Here is a 24,088-nt window from a genome sequence, read left to right on the forward strand (position 1 = left end):
GATAAACATAGAGTTGTGGATTTGAATCTGAGTTTGTTAAACCTGTTTTGTGAAATGGTAACCTGACAACAGCCAGATGCATGTCTCGCTCCGAGTGGAGCTGGGCGGAGCGAGACATGCATCTGGCTGTTGTCAGGTTAGTGAAATGGACCCCTGTAGGTAAATTTGTTGTGAGATGGATTAAAAACCATACATACCCACATGCAGTACAAAAAATAAAAAATATCAGCATACAGAGTACCAATCGAGCCATTACTTAAAAAAAAGTAAATAAATACCCTTTTTTTATGGTTCACACAATATTTTAATAAGCTACTGCAGCTAATTCCTCATTAAACCAATTCTTTAAAGCACAATGAAACATTGTCAGTTACCATATATAGGAACACACAGAGAAGAAAAAATAGTTTCTAGAGAGGGTTGAGAACCATTGGTCTTTAGCCTACCATTAACATGACAACAGAACAAAAAACAAAGATGGTCTAACAAGTTTTTCAATGACATCATCATCAGTGTTCGTTTAATCCTGCATTTTTTTCCTCTTCTTTTCAGGCCACTGTAATGATAACAGTGAATGCAACTGAAACTCCAGTTGAATAACTGCAACAGGAACGTCCAAAGTATTGCAAATCATTCAGCAATCTGAACACTGATAGATGTGTAAATGGTAACCATTTCACTCTAACACATATTTTTGTTTTATATAATGTATGACAAGTCACCCAACTAATATCTGTTGTTTTGTTTTTTCCTTTGCATTCATGTAATCTAAAGATATTAGATATATTATTAGTGTTATGTAAAAACACTAAAGAGCACACAGTAGAGGCAGCAAACTGCTACCCTTACAGTAGCCATCTTAACCTCAAAATCTTAATCCATAATTTAGAGATAATTTTTATTACTGCATTTTTTTCAAAAAAGTTTTAAAAAATAACAATTAACTGGACTTTTGTTTTAAAGTTTGAAGACATTTTGTTTTGGTCCACTCTATAAACTCAAGGCTAATTCTGACATTTTGAATTGAAAAAGCTTTGTGGATGGAAAGTGAAATGTCTTCCAACTTGGAAACAAAGTTCAGTGGATTTTTTAATTTTTTGGAATGACTATGACCTGGATGACTGAGAATCTTTATCAGCATTGTTGCATTTTTTAGCTATTGTGCTTATTTGGATTTTTCTGTTTTAGTGTTTTTAGTAACCCACATTTTTTTTAAGAAGTAGGTTTAATAAATACTCTTACGTTTGTTCACCATGAAAACAATGAAGCTCTGAGTTTTACATATCACAAAGCGTGTTTTCTTTACCTGCTATCAGCTACGATTCTCCACCTGGGATTTCACTGAAATAGAATACATTGTGCAAAGATTCATATGTGGAAACAGGCACTTAAAATTTGTAATCATGTCTTGGTATCTGAAACATAATTCTTACTAAAAGCCTACAATTTTGTTTTCTATAATCATGAATTTTGTTTGAATCCTATTTAAGACATCTAAAAAAAAATGGAACAACAGAAAAAGAGTGCGTTTAATAAAAGTCAAAACATTCATCCATCCATTATTCATCACACTTATCCCTGCTGGGGTCACTGTCTATGGGCGAGAGGCGGGGTACACCCTGGACAGGTCGCCAGTCCATCGCAGGGCAACACAGAGACAAACAGGACAAACAACCTTTCATGCGCACACTCACACTTAAGGAGAATTTAGAGAAGCCAATTAACCTAACAGTCATGGTTTTCGACTGTGGGAGAAAGACGGAGTACCTGGAGGGAAACCACGCATGCACAGGGAGAACATTAAAAGTCTATGCAGAAAGACCCCAAGGGGGAATCAAACCCAGAACCTTCTTGCTGCATAGCAAGCCCATGAGCAGTCCATAATGTCAAAACAGCCTACCATAAATATAAAATTATACATTAACTCAGGCAGCAATCCTAGGCCATCTCCCTCTCCTTTTTATCTGTAGCATTGCTGCTCTTTTTTTAAACACATTTTCCAATAATTTTTTTGTATTCAGCATTACAATCTCTAGTTCCAGTGCTCTAAAATAGACCAACTTCCACTTGCCTGTTGTCATCGTGACTCATCAAATCGGGGCTCCACTGATGATGGCTTTTCATAGTTGTTGCATACAACTCTGAATCTTTCACATCAATGCCTTTTGCACTATGTCTCTCCTTTACTGTTTACATTTTGATTACTGCTGCACTTTATAAAAGGACGTTTGTTTCACTGCAAAGCTGCTCATTCTCTGTTGAAAAAGCTGTATGCATCGAAATTTTGTTTTTTATACACTCTGTGTACACTAAATTCCAAGTGAAGGTACTCGGTGTTAAACTAACTCCCATCAGCGGTTGTGAAACTACAAACTTAGAGTTTCTCACCTTAGGCTAGATCAAGTCAGAGCTGAGGATTTAAGTCTGAGTTTGTTAAACCTGCTTTGTGAAACTGACCACAGGATTTTTTCAAAACTTTATGTATAAAGATATTTAAGCTACTGTTTTGGAAATTAATAAAGTCTGATCTAATATATACCTCATCTTTCTCTATAAAACCCTCACCTGATTAAGGGAAGTCACACTAGTTATCTCACTGTGGTGTAAGTGTTACATCACTTTGGTATTTGTAAATAAAACACACCAAAAAAAAAAATCTAAGACAGTGTTTCAAACCCAGAATAATTATTTTTTGCCAGTGGATTAATTTCAAAGCATGCAGAACAAGAAAAGACAATTTTCATTGGAATCGCAAAGTTCCATTAAAGCTAAGAATCTCAAATGCAACCAGGAACCACAGGTTGCACAAAAGCTCACACAGAGGAAAGATACTGTCGCACAATGACACTCTTGTTTGGTAACCTCTTTTGGCAGAGCACTGAATAGTTAAGTGATGGCATACTTGTTAAGTACTAATATATTCTTGAGAAATACAGGTTTTAGACTTCAGTGGAAATTGAGCCAGACAGCTTTTGTTTTTTTTTAAGAATATCAAGTTAAAATGGTTAGAGAAAAAAAACTCCTTGATCAACCCTCATTGTCTTTACACCTTTATTCAGTAGTACCATCCAAGCACAATCACATAACCCAGATAGATGTTCCTGCTTGGTTTTACTAAAGCTGGTGTTTCACTGGCTTCTACCAACCCAGGTATTTGCCAAGCACCAGGGTATGAGTGATGAAACTGATGATGGAAAACTTAAACATTTATTTCTTTTTTCACTTTTATCTTAGAACATAACTCTTCTATGTCAGTGTAATTCTACAGCTTGAAAAATAATGATAAAAGCAGTTTTTAGAGAAAATGTATCATGAAGTGAATACTTATGTGCAATTTTGTTGTATTGTTTTCTTTACAAAGTAAAATGTTGCCTTTTCAATATAGAAAAAACAAAAAAATTTATTTCTGAGTTTAAAAGGACTATCATAAACTAATAAAATGTTATTGGTGAAAATATCAGCCCAGTTATTCTCTAGTAAAGCCTGTTTCAATCAGCTTTATGTCTGAAGATATAAAGCTGATTGAAATACTTCCAGTGTTTCAATCAGCTTTATCAATGAGTAATGCTGGAAGTAATACTTCCAGCATTACTCATTGCATACATTTGTTGATGAACATAGGGCATAATAGGTCTATATATATATATATATATATATATAACTCGAAGTACTAATAAAAAATTTTAAATTTTAACTGAATTGTAATGTGACATCCCATTGGTAAAAGTATGTTTTCGTGGTTAAGCATTATGTATTTTATAGTCATTCATTTATAGCAACATGATTTTATGTTTGTGATTTGTTTTCTAACTTCAAAACATGAAATATTAAAACTTGACAGGTTAATTTGAGCTTAAATTTTCAACAAGTAGTTTGACATAAACACAACAGAGCACAAGTACTTCTTGAGTGTTTATTCGTTGTTAAATGCCTATGTGTTGCTATTTGCTAATAAATACTGCTTCTTCCAAGACTTTGTTGATGAAGAGTGTCTTCTTTTAAAATACAGATTTATTAACAACGTTTAAATCCCCAGGATGAGCTGGAGAACAGTTTCTATAGGGACCGCCTACTCAATTCGATCTTAGGTGACAATGGACGGATGCATCCTTATACAAAATGGTGTTTGATCCATGAGCAGCTGCAGTAGTTTGTTTTCTTGTTTACCATATACAATAAAAGTGCCGAGCCCTCATGGGGTTGTAAGACAAAATCATATTTAAAGAAGCAGACAAAGACCAACATCGTTTATCAAGTCCCGTTAAAAAATGCCAAGTTTTTAAAACATACTGGGCTAACTGAAAAACATGGCTTTGGCATGTCCAGATTTTTCCAGATTTGCTTCTTATAAAACAAATCTGGACAAACAAGGACTTTATCAAGCAATTCACTCCTTAAAGTTGTATAGAGTGGACAACAAAATAAGAAAGTGCATTTTAAGCAGTGATAATAGGCATCTGAATGCAACTTTAATGTTTCTAAGAATGAGAAAAGAACTGAATAAAAAAATCCTTTATTATCCCACAAGGGGGAGGTTTTTGTGCAACAAGAGCAAGGTGACATGCATTCATTGTTAGAAGATTCAAACAAACTTGAAATTTCCAAGTGTATAAAATCAGAAAGAATAAAATCATGTAAAAAATAAAATAATGAAAATTTGTTTACATAACTCTGTGCAATTATGCAAAATAAAAATGCAATGTATTATTGTGTGCTTTGCAATATCGTATTCACTAAAATGAATATCTTTGAGGTTTAAACTCCTCGAAACCTTTAAATGTTCCCTCAACATACCAGTACATTTTAAAACTCGTCAAGATCAATAGCTTTCTAGTGGTCTATAAAATTAGGCTCTGAGATATCTTATTTATTGTCAAAGTATTAATATTTATTACTCAAGCAGAAATATAAATCCTACTGTTTAAAAATGCTTTAGTTGAAGTTAGAGCATCAACTTTAGCTTTTTACTCAAGTAAGTGTAACAGTACCAGTTTTAGAACTACTTAAAGTATAAAAGTAAACAGTTACTGCACTAAACTATTAAGCGGACATTTTTCTACAATTCTGAATGAAAACTTCCTTATACTTAAAAGTAAAGTGGAGGATGTTCTTTTTTCGCCTGGATCATCAGATTAAGTGGGTCCCTAATTGTCAATCATTCTGGTGATATGTTAACTTAAGGCCGTTAATAGACGTTCCCTCTCGGAGTACAGGGTTGTTGAGTCTTTTAAAGAAATTCGCAAAAATCCTCCACTAAAGCTTTAGGTTTCTTTGTTTTATGCAAAGTCCAATTTAACTTTGCATCATCTTGAACAAAGATTTATTTTTGTAGGTGGCAAACATACCAAATGATTTTAATGCTTTTTACTTTTGTTTTTATTTAGTATCAACAAACCATAACGAAAATTAGCTTTAATGAAATAAAGTCTATTTTTAAAATGTAAGAACTAAAAAATAGAGATAATTACAAAATATTATAAGGAGTAGAAATAATAAGATAAATAATTGACCCTCTGTTTATTGTGTGCCTGTGCTGAAGTATGACGGCATAATTTCAGTATATGTTTAAAAAATTAGACAATTGAAAAGTTGTATGTAAAACAGAAGCATATCAGACAAAAATAGAAAAGGTCTTCAGCATAAAAAGCAGTATGTGAAAAAGGAAAAATTAGAGGATAGATCCAAAGACTACAAGACAATTCATCTTTCAACTGATTTTTCTCATATTCTTATTTGTAATAATCTTGGTATTTTTTTATTATGTCAGCAACAGATACTCAAACGAATCAAAGATCAAAATAAAGCTGATTCTTAACTATCTGTGTTTTAGATGCTTCTGCAATGGTTAAATAATACTAGCAAGAGTAAGAAGCTTTAAGAAGCAAAACATATTTCTCTGAAAACTAGTGCTGCAGTAGTGAAATGTTGAAGAAAAATGTATCTCAATAGTTTCTGCATTTGATCTATCGCCCTTTGATTTGTAGGATATTTTTGTAATATACTTCATCATGATAAGAGGTTTATAAAGTAGAGGTTTATATTATCATTATTGTCAACATTCTGTCCCATTTTATTGAGTTAACTAATATGTTCTCCATGGAAAGGGAACACAAAAAGCTAGAGACACAATGCTGACATACATTATTGTTTTTATGACAATATTAAATAGTTAACCAGACTGTTGGAACAATATTGTTACTGATCTACGTCGACAGCTTTGTCTCAAGAAACTGCTAGATGGAAATAAAAAAGATTGTAGCTGCCAAATCCTTAGCATCTGTTCTATATGTACTGGCTTACAACATCTCTCTGCGATTTGATGTAAGGCAACAAATGCATGCTCAGGTTAATTCCAGAAAAATAAGAAATAGCTGCCAAAAGTTATTGTAATACTAGAAATAAATACATTTCAAATGTCAAAGGCTATAAGTAGTGTTCATCAGCCCCTGAAAAACTCAGAAAATACACAACAGAAAGTGGCAAAATCATTAAAACTGAGAAAAGTACAGATGATTAAACCTTCAAAAATCAGGACTCCATCATCTCAGAAATCAGCTGTCAGTTTCTCTTCTTTGCATTCAGTTTGGTTGACTGAATTTTTATTGTGTGTTTCAAGTCATAGCAACCACTTAAAGTGATAGACCAGTACCCAAATTGGTTTGCCTTGCCAAAGGGCACTTCAAAATGTGCAGGGAGCTAGAATTAGACCAACAACCCTTGGACTGCAAGACAACAATTTGGTAATGAGCCACAGAAATACTTTTACCAACAAGTTTTAGATTTGTGGCCTTTTCACATTGTTTGTAACCGAGGCCTCAGGGGACTTTTGTGAGCTATTTCCAAGGGCACAACGCTGGTGAACACGCATGTGCTCTGTGACACGGTATTGCCGTGAGAAGGTCATTGGGCAGCAGGGGCAGGGGAAGGGGCGAACCCCAAGATGGCTTCGCACATGTCTGTTCAGAGAACCTCTTTGACTAAATGAACGATCACAGAGGGAGCACTGGAAAGGCTGATGATTGGGAGATGACAGATCAGCTGACTTATCTGTTGGCTCACCAGCTGGAAGAGTGGAAGGTATGCAGACAGATACAGTGGATGGCATAGAGGCTCTATCACAGTCTGACTCACCAAGGGGTGAACTGATTGGAGTGTTGCTGATCTTGGTTTTACCCTCGTCAGGCTGAAAAACGTCCATGATTTCAGTGTTGTTTGTCACCCAAACTCCTGTTGTGCACTCTTTTATATAAAGAAGGCTTCTATCTTTGCTGTCTCCTCGACTATCAGACTCAGAAAAGGTCCCAGGTCTGCCTATAAAGGAACCATGAATCATTTGTGCGTTTTCATAATTTGCAGTTGCAACCGTCTCCATGTCAACAAACTGCTTTTCTTCTTTTTCAGATCCGTGTTGACTGGACATATCTAGATCATGTTTGGTGTTTACATCCAGTTTTTCTTCTGTCTTTACAGGGAGATATTGACTCAGAGAACTTTGACCAAAAAAAGTAAAGGATCCAGTATTAACCCCATCACTTAACTTATCTGAATCAAGAGAGAGGCCAGGTTTGGAGAGTTTGTGTTCATCCTCATGTGGTTCAACCTGGTATGGAAGATGTCCATGGTATGGCTGACCTGTGTGCCTTGCAGTGCCAGAAAGGTTGTGGTCTATGGGTGCTGTTAAAGAGCAACATGGCACCACAGTTTCAGGGCTTGAACTTTTTCTACTTTCAGATATTTCACAGTATTTAGAAGCCAACAATGTTTGTTTGCTACATACTTTGTACTCATCCCTGCAAGATATATCATCTTTTCTGCTTTTGTCATCTTTGTAAATGTTAGCTTGCCAGTCTATTAGAGGTTCAGATGCCTTGCAAGGACTGTCTGTTACATCAAGACAGTGGGTAGAGTAACTGTGTTCCCCTTTCATTTCCACCTCAAGGCATTCTCTAGAATTAGAATCGCTCTGTGTGTCCAGTGTTTCCATGGGAAATGAAATTACAGCTCTGGGATCTTTCGATTGTTCCTGTGTCGCAGTTGCCAGTAATACCTTCTGACATTCAAAACAATCCAAGCGCTGATGTTTGTAGGAAACAGAATCAAAATCACTTTCAATTTGGTGTTTTGAGCGTCTCCTTAAGTTGTCTGAATGCTCTCCAAGCTGACTTGTGGAACTTTGCAAAGAATCCTGATGGACATGCTGGGAGTTGTTGTTCATATTATAGATTGCACTCTTGCAGGTTTGTTCACTGACTCTAAAGAGATGCAAATTGTTGCTATTGTAATCCTTGTTCCCCTTGCGGTCATTAGTGTGCCGTATAGTTCTTCTGGTGTCCTGATTTGGGACTCCATTTTGAGCTTTGCACTCAGTGCTAATAGCTTTGATAAATGTGTCATTGCTTGTGCTGACTGAGAGGGAGAAATCACCCATGTTGGGAAGAGGCTGCAATGCTTGATTGTGAGGACGCCCTGCAGAGACTTCTGAATTCTGCAGGACAGCAGCTCGGCTACTGTGACAGATGACAGGCACTGCCTCGCAGAATCGGTGTGGTGATGATGAAGAAGATGAGGAGCGTCTCTTTCTGTCCTCAGATACATGGAGTGGCTTATCTTCTGGGATTTTCTGTCCTGTATGTAGTTCTAGAAGGTCAGATGAATTGCTCTCATCCTGGTATTGGATTACTCTTGAGATTTTATGTATCTCAGATTTGTCCGTTTTATGGCTCATTGGGTCCTTTTGTATCGGAGACTTGACTTGTCTGTAGTCACCAGTATTCTCTCTATCATTGTTTTCAAGTATGCTGAAAGTATTGAAGTCATTTAAAATAGTCGGTTCATTTCTTCTGTGACCATTTGCATAGTGCTTTCTAATACTCTCATTATTTTCAGTACTGCGATCAATACTGGCTGAATTTATACGGGCTTCTGGAAATGTCTCTTCATTAGGAAACTGCTCTGCAGGTGCTGTTTCGAGCCTTTGAAAAGAACATGTTGTGATTGATGGTGGCAGATCTTTGAAGGTCTTCAAATCATTTTTATAATTATGTTCTGTCTCTTTAACTGAATACATTTCAACTATGCCAGGGGCACTTTTTTCATCTGAGGCTTTAGCTTGGATCTGTAGCCAGGTTGCATTCAGAGCGTCCTGCAGTTCTTTCATCTGCATATGGCGGGCAGCAGAGAGCAGTCTGTGATAATCCTGTTGGCTGAGAGGGCATGGAAGAACGCCGGTGTAAATATAGTCCAGAAGGGAAGGTAACACGGAGTCCGAGAGACTTGGATCCTCTAGTTCCACAAGAGCGCCAGATGAGGACAGGATGCATGCCAACACTGGACTGGAGGCTGCCAGAATACACCTTGAAGAGCAAAAAGTCAACATAAGTTTGAATAATAACACAGCACTTTAATTATGCATTTACTCCTCACTAATCCATTCTGGTTTTGCCATTTCACAATGTTTTAACTTATCTCAAATAATTTTCAGATCATTAAACAATTTTTAATATTAAAAAAGGGCATTCATTACATACCAAACACAATTTTTAACACAGGATTTCATTAATTAAGGGCCAAATAGAAGTATAGAATAGAAGTCATATTTTAGGAAAACTGAACTTAATTCATGAGCTCTGCCCAGACAAAAAATACAAAATAGACAAAAAAATCACAACAAAGCAATATTGTTCTCCCATTCCATCTAAAGAAAACCAAAACAGAAATACAACAAAGTCCTTAAAGTGCTGTATAGAAAGCTGTAAAGAATTAGAAAGAGATTTTTAAGGCTTTGGCTTTAAATTTAACTACAGATAGATCACTTCAAAAGAAATTGGGAAAACAATAATAACCCTAATGAACTTCTAGATGACTGAACAACCCAGGCTACTGCAAAAGACCTAAATGGCTCACTTATCGTTGTTCAGGGCTGTGATCATAATTTTACAAAAAAATAAGAAGGGAAATTCTTCTGTGGATAAATTTGCATCTCAATACATCACACAAACTAATTTGATTTTTTTAGACAAAAAAAATATATATCAAACTGACAGCTGGATAAAATTGTGGTGGCATGATGGTCAGAGGTTGATATGCTGCTTCTGTGCCTGGAAAACCTGCATTTATTGGTGGATCCATATATTCTGGGATATATTCCTGCTAGAGAAATCCATTTATGATACTAATCTTAAAACCACTTGGGTTTTGCAGCAGGATTATTATCCAAAGCATGGGATCTTAACACCTCATAAAAAAGAACAAGGTACCAAATGATCTAGTCTACTCCTTGAGATGTAATGGGGTGAGATGAAACACAGTGTTCATTCTCACAAACCCTTAAATACAACTGAAAAATCATATGACAGATATCTGTAAATGTTGGAATGTGCCATGAGGGAAACATTGCTGCTTTTTTGTGTTCTAATATGATGCTCACCGGTGTGCATGGTAGAGCTGGTCTGAGCTCCGCCTCTGCCTTAGTACACAGTCACAGAATAAACCTCGATCTCTCTGATGGTTTAGAGTCGCCAGCAATGTTGCTGCATGTAATGCTGCACTGGTGGCGGTGGCCTGGAGAGAGGATGTTCCCTGAAAAATAGATTAGGTAAAGATGAACATATTTTAATATCACCATAATAAAATTTAGAAAGATTTGTACGCTATTGGCAAAACTGTTTTTAACAGTTAAATACCTTTTCATATGAAAATGAGGCAGAATGTTATTTTTTTGGCCATGCTGACAACTCAAAGTGCTTTATACTACCGCCACTTCAAGCAGACATATTCACACACTGGTCAGTAGCAAACTTAGGGTTAAGTGCCTTGCTTAAGGGTCCATCTGCATGTGACGGTGGGAATCTAAAATCCAACCAGCTTCAACCACAGAGCTATAGTCCCCACAACTTACATGACACCCTAATCTCAAGAAATACATTTAGAAGATTCTAAAAACTAAATGAGCACCAATGAAATAAATCAGTGAACAGTTCTCATCTTTATTTTGTTCAGGCAGAGCAGTAAAAAAAAAGAGAAGTTATTGAATTCAGTGGATGAGCTTTGAAAAGTAACCACAAAGCATATTTTCAATTTCCAGTCAAAGTTAAAGTAGGCTAAGTAACAAGTAAGAAATCTAAAAAAAGATAAAGAAAAGAAATGAATAACCGATCAAATATTAGGAGGGATAAAACAAAAACAAATATAACAGGCAGCCTGTTTTCCTTTTGAATGAAAATGCATTCAAATTCCACCAAGTGCACACTTGAAGTTAACTTTATAATTCCAACCAATGATTGAATTCATTCCCAGCTTTTCCCAAATAATCCACTGATCAATATCTCTTTCATTACTTCACACCATTTGAATCATTCAGTCTCATTCATTAGTTATTGTTGATAACTTACCATAATGCTCAGCAATTAAGCAAAAATAAATAGGTGCTACTATATTACTAAAAACTTAAACATTTCTAAACCAGGAAAAACTACAACTATCACAACTTTTCCATGCCAGATAGTAGTGTATGATCTTAGTGTAGTAGTAGTTTAGTAGCATAGATAGTATTATTAGAGACTGACTGCAAATGAATAACAAGACGAACAAAAAAAATCCCCTTACCTCCATATTTTGGTGGAAGACGAGTAACAGTCTTTGTCCGTCTTGCTTGTAGTTAAAGTGAAAAAAGACTTCCCATTGAGGATATATAGTCCCACTCTGTCTGCAGAGGGTCTCATGTGGAAAACAATCACACGCTTTTCATATTGGGAGCAACGCATGACGTGGACGTTTCAGGTGCTTATAAGGAGTGCTATCCTGTGATGTCAGACTCTCCATGTCTTGTTATAGAGAGGGGCTGACACTGACCTGCAGATAGACAGCCACAGAGCTGCAGCGAGTAGAACCTGTGTTCCTGCTTGCACTTCAAAAATATAGCATGAAGTCATGTTTAATTAAAAGACAACTCTATGGTGGATCATTACTGTCAATTCCTCCTAAATAAGAACGATTACATATCAAGCAGAGCCCAAACTTGGACAGTTTAAAGCTTTTATTTTTGGAGATAGGTCAGAGATGAATCTCCTGATATTCTGTAATGATTTTTTTAGCATTTGCTTGCAAAAAAAAAAACTTTAATACCATTAAAAAGAATGTGAGTCTCTCCTACAAGTTTATGATGCATTCTACCACTTCAGATAACACTGACAATTGTTTGGATTGTTTCTATGTGTTTCAGTTCTACACATGGAACCTCCTCTAGTGTCACGAGCCAGTTTCCCTTCAGCTGACGTTTTTGTTGACAACTCCATACTAAGCCTTTTCTCCACCCTTTAAACCACATGCTCCTCATGGCTTTAATCCATGCTCTGCTCTAATGTTACAGCCACGCCTCCTGCTAACCATGAGGCTGTAGTACATTTTCCCTGACAACTGTGCAATGGAAATACTACAGCAGTACACAGTGCTTCATTGCATTGTGACATCTAAGGAGTGTGTCTTGTGGCACAAATAGATGACATAATGCAAAAAACGTGTCAGCAAATATAACATGCAAAAAGTGATTAAACTGTTTAACTGTGCAAGAAATCAATTCAACAAACTTAGTTAGCAGTAAATTTAAGACAGAGGTTTGGTGACGATGGAATAATTTATAAAAAATCTATGTTTTTCTTTCTAGAGCTTTTTCCTTCAGGTCGATGCAAACATCCCGTTTAAGTGTTTTTAAGATAGGTTATAGCTCCTAGTTTATTTAATTCTTAAACAGCCAATTTTTGTGCAACAGACTGAAATACAGCAACTATATTAAAAGTTATGCAATTTTATTTAAAACTATAGATCAGTGGTTTTGGACAAACTACTGTACAGTCCGACAGTAATTCATCAGCATACAGTCCTACATTAAATGTATTGTTATTTTAAGTGTAAATACTGCACAATATTCAAGACTAAGATGTAAAGTAAAAAGACTTCAGATTAAAAATACAAAGAAAGGACATGTATTTTTCAAAGTTAAAAGATCAAATTGTGATGTTTATGAATACATTCCCAACCAGGCCCCTCTTTTTCTTCAAAGACATTTAAATAAAAGCCAAAAATGTAAACGCTGCCCAAAACATGCTCTTCATTTATCCGTAGCATAGGAATTATGCCACAAATTCAGCAGCAATCGACCCTTTTCTGAATGAAAATAAGTTTTATTTATTTTTATGCAATAAGGGCATAATCATTAGAGAAAACTAACGATTAAAAAACATTAACATCGTTCAGATGAAAATGCACAAAATTATACCCAAATAGATATTGCAAAAAATAAGAAAAATACTAAAAAATACTCAAATTCAAGTTTAAAAGCATGATATAAAAAAAAAAAAAAACACCATAAAGGATCTACTCGTCCAAAGAAATGCATTCAAGTAGTTGGTGCTGACTGAGGGCCATAGGCTGTTGTGTAGTTTGATCTGTGGGCCGAACAGCTGCAGGGACTGCAGATCATCCCAGACATCCAAAAAGCTTGGATATTGCAAACCAAGACTGGAACGCTCCCATTCCTTGAGAAGGGCTTTAAATGCAACTGCTTATTCAAGAGAGGGTCGCTGCATTGATTTAATGGGTCAGAGCAATGTGCCCTCTCTCCCAGAGAGTAAGTTCAACACAGACACGCTCAAAGTGTTTCCACTCACTGAGTGTGCAGTGACATAACTCACGTACTGTACCAGTTGGGTGCAGAAGGAAGTGACTCAGGCAGTCACACAATGAGCAGCTTCTGGAAACAACATGTTCTGGATCTGTGCCCTGACAATTAAGGCTTCACTCTTTAGTATCAAAACATAAACAATTTTTTTAACCAGTGCATTGTTTTTAAACTTTTATGGAATGACTATGACCTGGATGACTGAGAATATTCATTAGCATATAAACAATTGTTACATAAAATGCATTTAAACACATTTAATCAGACTATTTGTCTGATTACTAAATGTCAATTTAGTAATAATTTTCCACTAAGCTTTACTTATTAATGAATACGTTGCTTTTTTAAATCGATCCTCAGGAGTTAAGAGTCCAGATGGAACTCTTTAAAGATGCTTTTTTCGTTATCAGACAGTAAAAAAAGTTTCGAAATCTGTATTTCAAGGACTTTAATAAAACATTTAAATAATTCTTTGCATGTTTTAAGAATAATAATGGACTTTACTGTTGCTAAGTTCGGAATATTTCTTTAAGCTAAAACAAAAAAAATGGTGTGACCTTCGAGAAGATCACCACAGCTCCTTTTAATTACCTGTGAACCCCTGCAGATGTTTAAAATGTTTTGGGTTGTGCTATAGAGACTGTTGATGCAGAATCTCAGCGGCTTCATTTTTGAATCACAATTAAATAAGTCATTTGTGCAAGTTATAACTACAAATATAAATGCACAATTTATATTTGTAGTATGTGCACATTAACAAATGCATTGAAGACATCCGAATCAACAAGAACATCCCCACCCAGGTCAACCAATGACCCTGGATGAATGGAGAGGTTCGGAGATCGCTAAAAGCACAGAACTCAGCTTTCAAGTCTGGTGATAAAGAGGCACTGAGGCACTTCTTTGGAAGCTTTGAGGCACCAAACAGCACTCCAGCAGTGAAAGCTGTTCAACACGATTGGGAAGAGACACTAAACCTGGATGCAGCTGAAGTGAGGAAAACTCTGAGGAGAATCAATCAGAGGAAGGCCCCAGGGCCTGATAACATACCTGGGCGGGTGAATAAGGGGTGTGCAGTTCATCTGGCTGGTGTCCTCACAGACATTTTTAACACCTGGCTGGACAAATCCGTAGTTATTTCACAACCAATCAAATCGTGAAGTATGCAGATGACAACACGGTGGTGGGCCTCATCAGAGACGACAACGACCAGAACTACAGAGAGGAGGTGGAGAAGCTGGTGGACTACTGCAGAAATAACAGCCTGATCCTGAACATGGAGAAGACGAAGGAGATCATCTTGGACTTCAGGAAGAACCGTCCTAACCACGCTCCACTGGTCATCAACATCTCAGCTGTAGAGGTGGTCAGTAGCACCAAATTCCTGGGGGTCACCTGGACTGTAAACACCACCTCACTGGTCAAAAGGGCACAGAAGCNTACAGTCTTATCTTTACATTTATGACTGCTGCACTTTAAAAAATTAAACTGTTTAGAGAGCTGTACTGAACGAGATTTCTTTTTGCATAATCTCTGTGTGTACAAAATGACAATAAAGTCTAAGCCGTTAATGGATCACTGGTCTTAGCAACAGCTTTGCTTAAATATCTTAAGTTATAGTAAGATCTTCTATAATCCTAACAACACACTCAAAAGGTTTTTCTCTCCTCTGCTTTAGTTTCACTTTGTATTTTTGTTCTTTTTCAATCGTTTGTGTGAAAAAAAATGAAATGTTAGAACTGTAAATATACAGTCATATGTTAATATTACTGTTTTTATGCTGCACTTTAAAAAAATAAAAAAATTGTCTAGAGGGCTGTTCTTAACGAAATTTCTTTTTGTTTACACTTGTGTTTTAACAATATGACAAAATAAATCTTAAGTCTGTGTTTTTCTTAGTCTTGTTTTGGTCACTCACTCCTGATATTCACATGAATGAAGTTTAACTATTTCTATAATTTTCGGGGGAAAAAATTTGTTCAAATTCCAAGTAAAAATGACTATTAAAACTCCCAAGCGTTGATTAGTACCCCAGTTGTCAAACCGATTTAGTGAAACACACAGATATGTCAGCAACATTCTTTTACGGTAATAATGGACAGCTGTCAAGTTTCTTAATTGAATTTCTAACCAAGACACTGTTCTACAAGTGATACTAAAAAATAGATATGCTGTCTCTAATTTGTCTTGTGTTATTGGAGGTTGAAAGCAGGTTCTAATCATTTCAACCTGTAATAACATTTTAATGCACCTTTAAAACATTTGAATGAAATCATGCTAAACTTTTTTAGTTTTTAAACACAATAATCATGATCCAAACCTAACCTTAAATGCCACGTAAAATAATCATTCAGCAGTAAATAACTACCTGCATACCAAACGACTGCACCGCCTATTGAGAACTTAATCATTAGGATGCAGAAATTATCAATAGCTGTGTTGTAAAAGTCACCCGACTGACAAGGTTTGTTCCTTCTGCCTCTAGGGTAAAGACTGATAAAAGGTTCTCTAATTAGCAGCCGGAAACATTTCAATCTGGGGAAAAAAAACTGAACCTTCCTGCAGGAATCTTTCAATTTCAAACACACACCTCTGCCCCCCTTACTGGTCCTGACGTGACAAAAAAAGGACAAAAACACACTCATCTGTCCGCATAGCAACCTCTACTCTGCAACACACAGTACAGCACGGGACTCCAGCTGTGTACTGGCTGTGCAGTTTCCACTTCTACCCATGTAACATGATCTTGGTTTTTTTCTCCTATTCTTCTTTACTCAGACCTCCAGGACATAGCCATCGTGACAGCTAATTTTAGCTCTTTGGCATTACATTGTCCACAATTATCCCTAGATAACTGACGCTGCACACGTACACACATGAACCTGGAGCGGCCAGTCTGTTCAGCTGCCAAGGAGAAGCATGATTTCTATCAGACAAGACAGCATTCAGCAGAAAATGTGTTTAGTTGACCATTAAATGGACGGACAGCCTACCTTTGTTTCATAAACAACACCATAATGTTAGTACTTCATTCTTAACAGTAGTCGTTAATAACAAATGCATCCAACAATATGCATAGCAAGGGTTTGAATTAATATTTATCAACACAAATCATAAAAAGTCACAAGGGAAAATGTGCTTAAGCAATTCAACATATTTTAACGACAAAATAACATTTATTGGAGATTTATGATTTGTAGAAAATTATTTAAAAAAAAGGAGTTATTGCCATGATTGTTAAATTAGTTACTATTAAATATTGTCCTATTAGTGTTTTTTCTGCGACCCGTAATTCCAATCTGAACACAAAGTATGTCAGAGATAAATATAAATATTTCATTAGATTCATTTCATTCAAAGGCAGCTGTTCTCATCTTAAAACATCAATCCATTTTTGCAGTTATGCAATCAGATGGAGTCTGAAAATAGATCCCTTGACCAGTCACATGTATTGTTTACATCTTCAGAGGGCTGATCCTGAGATCCATCCAAATATCTCTCACCTACTGACTCGTTAGCATAAAATACTGTCTGAGTTTGATCCCAGTGGGGTTTGCTATTATCACACCTATCGCTTCCAGAACCGTTCCTGTTCCAGCAGGAATCCCTGCGACCATTTTCCATCTGCTGTCTTTCTCTGAATTCAACATTTAGCTGCATTTTATGAGCAGGAGTAGGAGGAACTATTCCCTCCCCATCCTTGTAATCACCACCAGTCACACAGCTAGTTTTAGAGTCATGTCTCTGGCTGCTTGTTCTTGGTGACTCAAAGTTCAGTCTTTGTATTTGCAGCTTTACATGTCGTCCAACTGGATGTTTGTCTTTTTGTTTTTCTGACTTCCTCGATCTCCTTCCTGATGTGATTTTGGTCTTGCACCTGCTGGATCTCATGCTTCTCATTGTGTTTTCTCTTAAGGATTCATTGTTTAAATATCTGTAGGAAGTGAAGGTGTGTGACTGTGTCGCTGCACATAATTTCATACATGGAGTGGATTGAGTAGGAGGAAGAAAGTCAAGATCTTGTAGACCTAAACTATCTCTTTTAAACAATTTGGTTTTAAGTTTCTGTTTGTGTGGCGTTGATCTTAACCCAGCAAAGCTTTTATTCTTTAGATGCTGATCATTCAGCTCAGTGCAATGGAAAGCAGCATCTGAGAGGGAATGCTGTGCACCAGCATTTGTGTGCGTCTCAATCACTAGTGAGTCACCGAATAAGTCGGCAGAACAGTTGTAACCGTCCGCTTCACTGTGCTGCTCTTGTTTTTCGGGTGACAAAAAAGCTTCATTGTCCCATGAAATCTCTCCGCCTTCCAACCTGCTCAGGTGCTCATCACAGTTAAAACGGTCTTGATCAGATAAAACATATTCCTGATCTCCTTCCGGTGTATTCGTGATATCCTGGAGTTTATCTCTGCCGTTTATCTCTGCAGCGCTCTGACGAGCATAAGCCGGTTCATCTGATAGGGTGGCGTTCTCCTCAAAGGTTGCTGCGGTTCGTTTTTGATGCTGCAGATTAAAACTTGTCGTTTTAACCGGAAAATCTTTGTTTTCTTTACATAGATATTCAGTGAGACTCTCAGAGAAAGGCAAATCATTCCAATTAAGGGAGCTTGATAAGGGTGTTTTGGTTTGAAGGGTGGTAGGAAAATCCTTTTGAGTGAGGCTGCAGCTTTTATACCTTGGCTGGGATAGACTGAAGCTGTTTTCTTTATAAGAGGAGTTTGGCATCCCAGTAGAAAACGGACTGGTGTGAAAACTGCCCCCCAACTGGAGCGGGGCTGTTCTCTCCTTCGTGCCGGGATGGTCATCCAGAGAGACACTCGCTCCTGTCAGTCTGCTGTCTCGATCTCCACCATCCTGACTCGATTTTTCGTCCTGCTCTGCTGAAGACGTCACAAGTCCGAGAGACTGCTGCCATGGGGGGGTGGAAGGGAGTGCGTGATCTGTAGGTTGGAATCTGGGATGGAAATAAAAACAACTTTTTAGACATAACAGCGTTGCTTATATGGGTAGAGGTTTCATTAAGAAACACTAAACGAAACGAGCCTGTAAAACCAGTTAGGTTTGAATTACTTAATTTCCGTTTTTGAATTACATGATTTCTAATTTTCTTACCCAAGTAGAGCCTGAGAAAGAAGACTAGAATGATGTAGAGTGATGTCATCAAAGGTGCTGTTTGGAGAAGTCAGCAGCAGGGGGGCTGCAAAAGGCTTAAAGGTCTGGCTGGGATGAGCAGACTCTGCTGCACTCTCACAAACTTTCTGAAGAAGACGCTGGTAATAACTGAGCACTGTGCAGCCAGTCGGGCCTGAGGCTGTGGGAAGAATCATCTGACTGGCTACAAACTGGGTTCTTTCTCTACTGCTGGACTGGTTTCCATCAGGATCTTTAAGCCATGGTTCTCTTTCTGTTCCGCTTAACTGAACACACAGATGGACACAAGAGCAGAGATCAAGTGATGCTATGAATACTTCATCCAAATCTCTTCGTTTCTGTTACAGTTAGGGGGTAAAATACCAAAAAAGGAAGAAACATCAAGTGATGTCCTGTTCATTTTTATTTAATGGTGAAATTAAAAAAAGGGAATCGTAGCTGATAAACATAACTTGATTAACGGATCCAGATTTAAATGTCTTTTTAATGGATTCTGAAGTAATGACAGTATTAGTGTGTGTCTGGGTGTACCTGTCTATGCATCAAAGTAAGGACCATTTTCCAATTTCAACATCAGAATGAGGGTCAAAGTGAGGACATTTTGCTGGTCCTCACAAGGTATTTTGCTAATGGTTAGGTTTAGAGCTAAGGTGTTAATTGGGTTGGGGTGAAGTGCATTGGTAATGGTTAGTTTTAGGGTTAAGGCATAGAAAGGGTTGAAAATGGCTGAAAATCAATGGAAGTCAATGGGAGTCAACACATGGTACCTCATAAGGCTTACCAGCAACAATATACAGCATTGACATACCATAATCAACTTAGATTATGCAGAAACTTAGTTATGAGATAATATCTAACACAGTGACAGAAAGTGGATGTTTTTTTGGTCCCTCTCTGTCTAAAGAATACTTTTTTAAATGGCTTTATAATGTGACAAAGCTCCTAGGTTACCCCAAGTCAACTTCTAATTGTTTTATCACTCGCTCACAATAACTCCCTCAAAAGTAGAGCTCTACTATAAGCTGTGCTGAAGCTGAAATGACTCAAAAGAAACCTTAGAATCCATCAGAAAAGATTTCTGGTGTTTTTTATTAAAAATGTATTGATGATCAAATATCCTTGAACATAAATACATTTGAATCCTATGAACTACACACAGTTTAATTCAAACCTCTTTCTATGCAACACAAGTTATTCAAAGGAAAAGTAAAGGATTCATTTTTCAGATTGACTTGGATTATGAGATTATATGATTTATGAATCCTATTACAAATTATGTAATGTAAATCCCTTTATTTTCCAACAATGGAGAAATTCACTCTGCATTTGACCCATCCACTTAGGGAGCAGTGGGCTGCCATTCTGTGGCGCCCAGGGGAGCAGTGTGAGGTTTAGGGTCTTGCTCAGAGACCCAGAGTGCAGGCTGTGGGGATCGAAGCAGGTACTTGCAACCTTCACTGAGCACAAGCGCACTGCTCTAACGACTAGGCCACGACTCCCAATTACTGTAACTTGATGATACTACAAAAATAAAAATGAAAAAATTAAGGAGAAATATATTTTGTCTATTAACCTACAGTATTTATTAATCTACAGTTCAGTTTAATAGCCATTAACACTTTATGATTAAAAGTTAAAAACAAGTGGCAGTTCATATGGGATGACAGGTTTGTTTCAGTTACCCAAGACCTGCAGAACTAGTAAAACCAGACAGCGGCAGAAATAACACCATCCCACATAATGATACGTTGTTTTGCGAACAATATCGCTTTGAATCGCCAGGTGTGACCACATGGTGTAATAAATGTGATCTATTCATACATACAATACCTTTATACCAAAGATGAAGTGTCTACCAAGTAAACAGTCTTCAACTGCCTGCAACAACAACGCCGATCTTGCTGATGGTCCCATTGGTCCCTCCGAACGTTCAACCAACCTAAAGAATAACAGAAAATTTAATCAAAAGCTGCAGGAGGGAAAAAATAAGCAAACATATTTTCTCATAATAAGCACTACTGACTGACTCATCTCCATTGTTTTCTACTCAGCTGTGTATCTAAGGAGTCCTTTCACTTGGTGTCAGTAGTACGGACATGTTTGGACATAACAGTCTGTGGTGTTTGTTGTAATAAGGATGATGTCTTAACCTATTCACCACAGTTTTGGCTGGAGACCTTTAAAGTCACAAAGAGCCTTACAGATACAGTTAAGACTTTGCCTTAAAACACTCAGAATCAACAGGCTAACAACGGTACTGTCTGCCAAAACTCCAGTCAGTCATATCAGTAAAAACAACAGATGAGTATGATGTTCATCTGACCAGTTTGATAGAAGTTCCCCACCTGTGAGAGTGTACTATTAAAACTAAAAATAAAAAACTGCTGCAAATAAAACACAAAAAAACACAACTCTGACATTTCATTCTTACTGCTTCACATTAATAATTGTTTGGTAGTTATAATACATGGCAATTAGCTTTACTCAGTCTGTGTAATGGGGTCTTATCGCAGTAGAAAGCCAAAAATTGAAATAGATTAAAGAAAGTGTGTGAATATTGGATAAAAACCATAGAAGTTTAACAGGAAGGTTACTCTACTTTAAGTTAATTTAAGTGCATTTAGAGGGGGTATGAAAAATACGTTTTACTTCCTCATATCCCTTTTCAGATAATTTACATTAATAGATTTCATGTCTCTGCCTGTATATACCGACAGGTTTATTTTGTGGAGGTTTTTTTTTTATTTATTTATGGTCAAGTGAATTTAGTTAGTTTGGAAATTGTTTGGTTTGATGTTAACTAGTCTCTTTTTGTGTGTATTTGGTTGACTTATTTATTGTTGTTTGTCAAAATTGTCTGAAATATTCCTTTTCATTCATTCATAGTTTGTTGGAAGCTCTAGAAGTGGCCGACCAATGCTGTTTTACATATACCGGTACAATAATTGTATGCATTTCCTAATACCTTGCTGCACATAGAAATATATTAAATAGCGGCGCTGTTTCTTAATAGATGAGGGAAATAGAGAGAAAGTATTTAAACAAAGTCTTTATATTAGGGACCGTAAATTCGGGTGGAAGTCTCAAATTCATTATGTGCAAACATTTTCAAAGAGCAAATTATTGTTGCGTTTGTTTTTATTTAAGTGAGGGAGATAAGGGACTCTGACTTTATTCACATGTTTAGCTTATAACATCTAATAAAAGAAATTACTATTATATATTAGATAGAGAAACACACAATAGATCAAGCCTGTCATACTTCTTTCAATAACAATGTGTAAAATACAAGGACAGAGACGTGCAATATTTGGTAGAACAAATTTGATGTATATTTTCTGTGGTCTAGAAACTTAAGGTAAAAAAAGGAGTATACCTTTTATTATTGTCCAGACGAAGGTTTAGCTTGTATTGAGAAAGGTCAGGATTTAATAAGTAAGCACTAATTCACTCATTAACATGCAAAAGAATGAAAATATATCATCTGCATGTGCATGCTCTAAACCACTGAATGGGATAGGGCCGAAACAATTAATCATGACTGATCCATTATTGAAATAATCATCAACTAATTTAGTACATGATTAATCCTTAACTGGAGTAAAGAGACCACAAAACATGCTTTAGCTGACAGAGCAACCCACATAGACGCTGTAAAAACATATATAAAATTTTGTATTCAGGATACAAAATCTTTTTTGTCAATAAGCTCTCAGGTTCTAGCTTGACTTGGTTTAATTCTATGGAAAAATGTTATTTAAGGAACCTTTTGCTATCCAATTTTTAGTCGATTAATTGAAAAAATAATTGACGGATTAATCGATTAGCAAAATAATCGTTAGTTGCAGCCCTAATATGGGATCTTGAGATGCTCTACAGAAACTAAACAATAAAAAATTATTACTCTCCCTCACTTAGGAACTGCAGCATTTCTATACAAAGACTGTGGTTTATGGACTGGTAATAGCTAAGAATTAGTATTAGTAAAAGTATTATTAAGATTGTGGAAAACTGACAAGGTCCCTTGGTTTAAAATGTGGATAAGCGATTTTAATGAGACTCTTCATTTGGAAAAACTGCGGTAAGATGTTAATGGCTCCACTAATAAGTTCTGTAGTATCTGGCAGCCAGTTCTGGACCATATTCCTCAGTCTAAGACTGAACCCGACAGCCACTCAGTTTCTTAGTATGCCATCCATGCCTTCATAGATATGTAGTACTATTCTAAAGTGTAAATCAGTGCAGTAACCAGTGCAGTGTAACTGTTACTTAGATAACTTGTCTGGCTTGTTTGCATTTTTTATTTATTTATTTTTTCTTTCTTCCAATCTTTCCCTCTGTTATTGAATGTTTTTTTTTTTTTTTCTGTATAATTACTATTGTTGTATTGGTAAGAGTATTTCTTTTTCTTAGACCGTAATTTTTTTTAATATATGTATGCTTTATATTAGGGTGTGTGATTTTTGTATGTTGTACTTTGAAAAACTAATAGAAATATATCTAAAAACAAAACAAAAAAAATATTATAAAGGTGATGCTTTCATAGATATAAAACCGTCATTTCAAAATAAAAAAAACAACTATTTATTTACCATTATAACCACTGTTAATTAATTTTGTTGAAATATTCTGAACCACACTAATTATGGACAGAACATTCAGCTGGGTCAGAACTAAACTAATCCAAACAGTAAAGCTAATAAAACATAATCCAATTAAATCACCTCTGTAATCCAGTTGCATGGATTCCAAAAAAGGAGTTCAAGCTGTTTCCAAACACAGTGACCCAGAAGGTAGCTGCATCTCTGGCCACCAGCAGTGATAGTCGGTATCTGTAGTCCACCTGCTCCCTCAGACACCAGTAGCCACACCTGGAGCATCTGTACCTGACAGGAAGGACCCAGGATTCAGTTTACTGCTCCCCACAGAGCTCAAACAAACGTCTGTTCGTGTTTTTACCTGGAGTCTCTCTGCTCTGCATCCAGACGGGAGAAGCAGCCTTTGCAGCAGGGATAAAACAAACAGCCATCTTGAAGAGACAACACGTCACAACCCACCAGAAGCCGTCTAACAGACATTAGCTCAACCCAGAGAAATAAACATCCAGCAGGTTAACACCTACAGAACTCATCGGAGCCCATGAAATCTGATTTAATAAAGAAACCATAAACCAAAACACCAAAGCGAAGACATTTATCTCCACTTCGATGTTTTTTAGAGCTTCTCAGCGCCATTCGCTGTTTGGATTTTCTTCTTCGG

General features: G+C 36.6%; 2 protein-coding genes across 3 annotated transcripts; both read right to left on the bottom strand.

The window, feature by feature from the left end:
* Window positions 1–7,242: 7,242 nt before the first annotated feature.
* On the bottom strand, window positions 7,243–11,667 carry LOC107086933 (zinc finger and BTB domain-containing protein 7C-like). Its single transcript, XM_015378224.1, has 4 exons — window positions 11,605–11,667; window positions 10,427–10,578; window positions 8,252–9,353; window positions 7,243–7,311 (listed from the first exon to the last, which is right to left on the bottom strand). The coding sequence occupies exons 1-4, from the start codon at window positions 11,608–11,610 to the stop codon at window positions 7,243–7,245; spliced, it is 1,329 nt and encodes a 442-aa protein (XP_015233710.1). The 5' UTR covers window positions 11,611–11,667.
* A 4,076-nt stretch (window positions 11,668–15,743) lies between these two features.
* Window positions 15,744–24,088, bottom strand: ddias (DNA damage-induced apoptosis suppressor). 2 transcript variants are annotated; one of them, XM_015378253.1, is made up of 5 exons: window positions 23,789–24,088; window positions 23,554–23,709; window positions 20,660–20,768; window positions 18,791–19,095; window positions 15,744–18,632 (listed from the first exon to the last, which is right to left on the bottom strand). In XM_015378253.1, the coding sequence occupies exons 1-5, from the start codon at window positions 23,905–23,907 to the stop codon at window positions 17,084–17,086; spliced, it is 2,238 nt and encodes a 745-aa protein (XP_015233739.1). In that variant the 5' UTR covers window positions 23,908–24,088; the 3' UTR covers window positions 15,744–17,083. The 2 variants fall into 2 exon arrangements, with proteins under 2 accessions (XP_015233739.1, XP_015233738.1); XM_015378252.1 differs by having other exon boundaries at window positions 15,750–18,632; window positions 23,554–23,715.

This window comes from Cyprinodon variegatus, unplaced genomic scaffold (genome assembly GCF_000732505.1).
Source record: "Cyprinodon variegatus isolate N-32 unplaced genomic scaffold, C_variegatus-1.0 Scaffold167, whole genome shotgun sequence".
Lineage (NCBI taxonomy): Eukaryota > Metazoa > Chordata > Actinopteri > Cyprinodontiformes > Cyprinodontidae > Cyprinodon > Cyprinodon variegatus.